Source organism: Caloenas nicobarica, chromosome 6 (genome assembly GCF_036013445.1).
Source record: "Caloenas nicobarica isolate bCalNic1 chromosome 6, bCalNic1.hap1, whole genome shotgun sequence".
NCBI lineage: Eukaryota > Metazoa > Chordata > Aves > Columbiformes > Columbidae > Caloenas > Caloenas nicobarica.
In genome coordinates, this window is record NC_088250.1 from 14300847 (window position 1) to 14307333 (window position 6487).

General features: G+C 47.9%; 1 protein-coding gene across 4 annotated transcripts in view; it reads right to left on the reverse strand.

Moving 5' to 3' along the window:
* Positions 1–6162, reverse strand: part of MYO1B (myosin IB) — a 111423-nt gene extending 105261 nt beyond the window's left edge. For 2 of the 4 annotated variants that reach the window (XM_065637659.1, XM_065637658.1), the window contains exon 1: positions 6125–6156. In XM_065637659.1, the coding sequence (XP_065493731.1) occupies positions 6125–6151 (27 nt within the window). In that variant the 5' untranslated portion in view covers positions 6152–6156. Of the gene's footprint in view, positions 1–3255; positions 3329–6124 lie in introns of those variants that run through there. The other 2 variants (XM_065637656.1, XM_065637657.1) reach the window with 2 other exon arrangements.
* Positions 6163–6487: the final 325 nt, after the last annotated feature.

Sequence of the window (6487 nt, forward strand, 5' to 3'; positions counted from 1 at the left end):
TTTCCCCATCACTCTCCCCCAAGATGGGGCTGAAGTCCAACAGCAAAAAGAGAGGAGATCTGGGTCTCCACACTTGATCAAGACACCAAAATCCAGAGTCATAAAAACCAAGAGAGCAAAGCTGCCACAGTCTACAAGCCAAGTGGGGCTAATGGTCAAACCCACCAGAAAAGATTCACAAAAAGACCCTTTTTGCAGTTCAAATATTCTATTTAACAGCTATTTCACAGCATACAACAGAGAACTGCAACCCTTTCCACTATCACATCAGCACAAAAGAAAAATCTTTACTTTTATTCTTTTTTTTTTTTCATTCTGCAAAACAAAAGAAAATTCATGTTATTCTTTACCGCTTCTTTATGACAAAGCATGCCTTGATGTTAGTTTATACACCAGAAATCAAGCTCCAGTTTCCTTCTTTTTGGAGGATGTGAATGGAGAGGTTCCATAAGGGTGTAATAGGAGCTGTTACTTCCTTTCCCAGTTGAAGACAAAAAGCTGCGGATCAGGTTACAGACTCAAGGGCTGGTCACCACTACTGCAGCCTTCCTCAATTTTTTGCTCTCAACAAACAGGATAGATACTTAGATGCCTTTTATTTCCAAGTAAGAAGGCTCTGAGAATTTAAAAGACTAAGTACATAGCGGGGTCGGGGGGAAGCCTTTATTTTTGCCATTCATCAAACTCAGGAAATTCCCTGAGCTTGACGCATATAATCACTCAAGTCACCATTTTCCATTTCAGTTTGTTCTTCGTTAGCACAATAAAAAGGATGAATGAAATATAAGGTAAGACTTATAGGATAGTCTGACGCGTGAGCTGCACTAAGAAAGCTCAGCACACCGAGACTGCGCTTAACTTTGGGTGTTAAAAGGCTTTGTCCTGGCTCTGACCACACAGGACAAGCAAAAGGAGGAAACTCAGGGTGTCCCGAGAGTGTCCTGTCCTACAGGAGCACTGAGCTGTTCTCCGAACCACCCCTTCTCCACCTTCTTCCCCGATTCCCAAGCCACCGCTGTTGCTGCTGCAGAAGGGAGATGAGATCGGACTCCAACCAGGAGGAATTTCTGTTCCCACAGAGAAACCGGATGATCTCAGAGGATCATGTGAAGCAAGTCCATGACACTTCCATGAGGCAGAGCATCACCACGACACTGCCAGCAGTTTCTTCAGAGTGCACAGTGGGAAAAATTAATGGCTTTGCTTGTGTTTCCAATTTTGCTCTCCCACTTCCTCCTCTCGTTTGCCAGACTTTTATTTTCCCTTCCCCCAGAAGCACTAGTAGGCTTGCAATGTGCATTTGCCCTTCTGCAGGGAATTACATCAAGTCTTGCACAACATTTGAAAGAGCCAACACACACAGCTAAATCAAACTACCTGGCATCCTTTCCTCACGGAGTTCCTCCCCACAGATGTGATTTAACAAGGTCTCTTACAAAAAAACAAAAACAAAAAAAAAACAACAAAAAAAAGAAATAAAAGAAAAAAAAAGTTGCATTTCTGTAGTCCAAGACAATTTTACGACTTCTTTCACCTTCGTCTTGCAGAGCACTCAATCTGTTTCAATCTGTTTGTGGTGCCCATACGGAGCCAGAAGATGTTAGGATGTCCACGGAATACACCACCAAACACCACAAAGGTGTTTCCAGAAACATCTTCTTTCCCAAGGACTGGGGGAAGCTTGTGGTAACCAACACATCAGTAATCGCTACTCGATGATAAACCCTGACACAAGTGGTGACCACTGGATGCTACTCCGGGAGTTAACAGGAATGCTACAACTATGACAAGCCAGCTACAACTATATCAAGCCAGAGGCAGCATGTTGCATTAAGCACTAAATTAAAGACATTCTGAAACTCAAGCCTGGGACGACTGGAAATAAAAACACGTTAAGAGAAGGACATCGTTACCTTTAATACGTTTTAAAGCAACCAAGCGCTGAACTCTACTTTAACAGATGGGTTAGACTATTTTTGTTCCCTAACTCTGCATGCTTTTGGGGAAAGCCTTGTTTTTGACACAGGGCTTGACAAAGTGATGATTCATCCAGGGAAGGATGGGCAGCTCGTTGCCAGCCTTAGTTCACAATTAACAATAGGACCAGCCGGATATGGGAAACTCATGATTCAACATAAAAATTGCAGAGTCAGCCATTTTACCTGACTTTCACATCTTCCAGTGGTAAATTCCCAATTCAGATGTATCTTAAATAGTTTCTCCAATAAACACTGTAAGAGCAGCTAGCTTTTATTTCATACTGTTACGATTGTCCTTTTGGATGGCAGTCATGATTACATACACAGCAACTGACTTAACCACATCACCTGAAATTGCAGAAGTTTAAATTACTTGAAAAAGCAAATACCGTGCATGTGGATGGACAGACGCACGCATAGGTACCACGGGCAAGACGAGTGAGTGCTGCACCTACATTGTGACCATCCCACCAGCCCTGTGGGCCCTGCCAGGGTGGCCCTTGTTTTGTGCGGGGGAGTCCGGCCGCTCCAAGGAACAAAGGGACGCCCTTCCCAAAACACAGCGGCAGCAGATGTCCTACCCCGAATCCCGACAGCCTCAGCCCCCGTAGGCGCAGACAGATGGTCTTACTCGGGAGGCTGCACCAAGGCAAGCTCTTTCGGACAACAACCCTGCCCTGGAAAGCACTTCCCCTAAGACTCTCCTCCAAAAGTTCCCCGACGGCTGAATTTATCATCCTGCTCCAAGTTACGGGCGCTCTTCCCACGGTCCTTCCCTCTTCCCAAAGCCGAGCCCGCTCTTTTGAACCGAGCGAAGACATGCACACACGGTAATTATTTTAGACAAGATGAAACAGATGCCACGGTCTCTTTCCAGAAAAGGCGCACACACACACACACTCTTATTTTAAAGGGTAAAATCCGGACCATCCCTGCGTGTGTGCACACCAGCGCTCGTGCCTAAATTTAAGCTGCCTCAAGCCCGCAGCCGTTCACCACACGCTAACGAGAGCCACAACTCCCGTAAACCGCCCCAAAGCCGCAGGTTTTGCCCCGGGAAGAGCCGCCCAGGAGGCGCCGGGGTTCGCGCGCTCGGCACCCGGACCCCGGAGCCGCCGCTCCCCTCTCCCAAAGGACCCGGCGCCGAACCCCCCAACCCCAAGCCTCTGCAGCACCGGCCCGCACCGCATCCCATCCCGGGATCCGCGCCTCGCAGCCCCCAACACAGGAGGCCGGGGCCGGCCGCGCGGGCAGGGGGACCCCGGGACAGCCGTACCTCTGCAGCCCGAGGGCGCTGCCCGCCGTCCCGCAGCTGCCCGACGCCTCCCGCCCGGAGAAGCCGCGGCGGAGCGGAGCGGGCGCAGCCCCGGCCCCTCCCCGCCCGCAGCCCCGGCCCCTCCCCGCCCGCCTGCGAGGGGCGGAGGCGCCGCCGCCCCCCCGGCCCCGGCCCCGCAGCGCCGCCCGGCGGGAGCGCTCCGGAGCGACCCGAACCGCCCCGGGGCCGGGGACCGGCTGCATCCACCCCCAGCCAAATCCACCACCAGCCTCGGCCTGTGCCGGGGTGGGTGCCCCGGGTGCCCCGCACGGGCTGAGCCACGGCAGGTGCCCCCGAGCCGGAGTCATAGAATCACAGACCAGTTTGGGTTGGAAGGGACCTCCAAAGCTCACCCAGTGCCACCCCCGCCATGAGCAGGGCCATCTTCACCCAGATCAGGTTGCTCAGAGCCCCGTCCAGCCTGGCCTGGGATGTCTCCAGGGATGGGGCATCCACCACCTCTCTGGGCAACCTGGGCCAGGGTCTCACCACCCTCAGCGTAGAACATTTCTTCCTCCTGTCCAGCCTGAATCTCCCCTCCTTTAGTTTAAAACCATCACCCCTTGTCCTATCATAGAATCATTTCAGTTGGAAGAGACCCTCAGGATCATCGAGTCCAACCATAACCTAACCTCATGCTAGCACTAAACCACATCCCTAAGAACCTTGTCTAAATGCCTTTTAAACCCTTCCAGGGATGGTGACTCCACCACTACCCTGGGCAGCCTGTTCCAATGCCCGGCAACCCTTTCCGGGAAGAATTTTTTCCTAATATCCAATCTAAACCTCCCCTGGCACAACTTGAGGCCATTTCTTCTTGTCCTATCACTACACGTCCTGCAAAAAGTCTGTCCCCATCTTTCTTATCGGCCTCTTTTAAGTATGGAAAGGCTACAATAAGGTCTCCCCAGCACCTTCTCTTCTCCAGGCTGAACAACCCCAACTCTCAGCCTTTCCTCATAGCTGAGCTGTTCCAGACCTCTGACCATTTTTCTGGCCTCCTCTGGACCCACCCCAACAGGTCCTCCCCAGGTCTGCCCCATGTGCTGCAAGGAATTGGGTGCACACCCATCCCGTTTGTTGTACGACTCACACCTGTAAACATTTGAAGCTCCCCAGCTCTACCCTGGCATTAATCGGGGTTTTTTGTGTATTGTTCACATTTAGCCTTCAAAAACTAAACAAAAAGACTGACCTATTTTAGTGTGAAATGCAACATCCCCAACTACATTTCTGCAATAATGTTTTCAGCACCTTCTCAAAACATACCAGCATTTTAAATGTAAGCACCCAAAAGTATTTACAGCAAGCTTTGACATATCTTATCTGCCCAATCCTGCCCCTGATAAGCACCATAAGCCATCAACAATGTAGGGCGACTCCCCATTCTGTGAAAAGAGGGGAAAAAAAAGAAAGAAAAAACCCTAAAACCCCTGAAACTGGGTCTGAGGGAAAATAAGCAGACATCTCTCCCCACCCCCATAAAAATTCCCCAAGGCACAGATGAGACAGGGCAGTATTTAGATCTTTATATTACACTCACACACTTCCTGGCAAAACAACCCGCGTGAAAAGTTTTGCCACATGCACTTTTTCCTAAGAAAGCAATTACCACACGATCTTTTTGTTATTTTTTTCATGACTGTGAGTAGGCTTTTTAAGCTGACCAAATTACATACAAAAAGAACTAACTATTGCATTAAAAAAAAAAAAGAAGGAGTGAAAGGTAAATCTGGCTTTTTCTGTGCCCTTCGTACCTAAACACTCCACTTGCTCCTGAGAGAGGTGAAAAGGGCTGAACTGGTGCCCCGTTTCCAAGCTGGCTCATTTTTAAGGAGCAATAAGCTTCAGTTCAGCTACAAGCGAACCCTGTGTTTGATAGATAACAGTGAAGAGGACCTGAATTCCAGAAACACAAGCAAAACTCTTTGTATGGGGTAGAAATGCAGCTTGCAGCACCAGATTCAGTACGATCAGAACCATACAGTAAAGGTGCAAAATGCATTTTAGAAGCCTTTCTCATTAAAACACTCCCGTTATTTCAAAGTCAATACTATATTTTCAGTTACGTATACTATTCCTTAGTAGCCCTTCTGCATATAGAAAGATATTGCATTCTCACACAAATTTGCAAATCTGTAACTATATAAATGTTAGAGACAGCTTTTGGATGAATTCTAGAAACTAGAGCCCTACAGCCCCACTAATGCATAGACTCATCACTGGTTTATTATCTGTAGATCCTCTGAGCAGATGCTTGGCTCCCAAGATTTGTTTTGCCCTTAAGTATTTATTTATCAGTAAAAACAATGACTGCTTTCATCAGAAGTGGTCAAAACTGTTTCAACAAAATATCTTTCCCACTGAAAACCTGCAGGCTCGGTCTAAGCTCGGTTGTATGGAAGCAGCGCCAGTTCCGACGCAGGTGCTCTCAGGAAGAGAATTCAGGTTTGGGGTGGTCTGGAAGAACCATCCCTGAGCAGCACCGTCACCCCCTCCCTCCTTTCGCCCCGTTCTCCGTTCGGCTGAGCGCTTTGCTCATGACTCAGCTTGCTGCTCCGGGACATCGTTATTGCATTCTTTCTCAATTAATGAAGAAAAAAAAAAAAGTAATTTCCTTTTACTCCAAATCTAAATAAAAAGTAAATTCAAGTTTTTGTAAGGAAAGGAGTTACTGTCAAGCCAACACTATTTATCAACAATGCACCCAGAACAGAAAGTTGCATGACAGTACGATGACTGCAAACATTTAATGAAGTATCTGTTTCAACTTTACCCATTAAAGCTATCGTAAGTCATCGCATTGGCATGAAAATACAAAATTTTCTACCTCAGAGTTTAATATTCTCCCTTTCATCCAAAGAGAAGCTTCAACACAGGGAAAAAACAGTATAGCTTTGCTTCCAATATCCTGCCACTGCGCTTCAGAAGGGCTGATGGTTCCTGCTTCTCAGACGCGCTCTTTATACACATTTGATGCTGAGATTCCTGCAAGAAAGAATATCCATCTGTAACAGCTGGTCATATGTGGTAGCACTTACATACACAGATAACATTAAGCGTCCTCGTGAGGCTGCCTCGTCCTCTATAAGAAATGAGCCACAAATATCCAGAGTTTTCCCCTGGCCTTCCAGCACTCCATTCCTCCCTTGTTTCAGATCTGTGCGAAAGAACATCTCTCATTATCCATCCT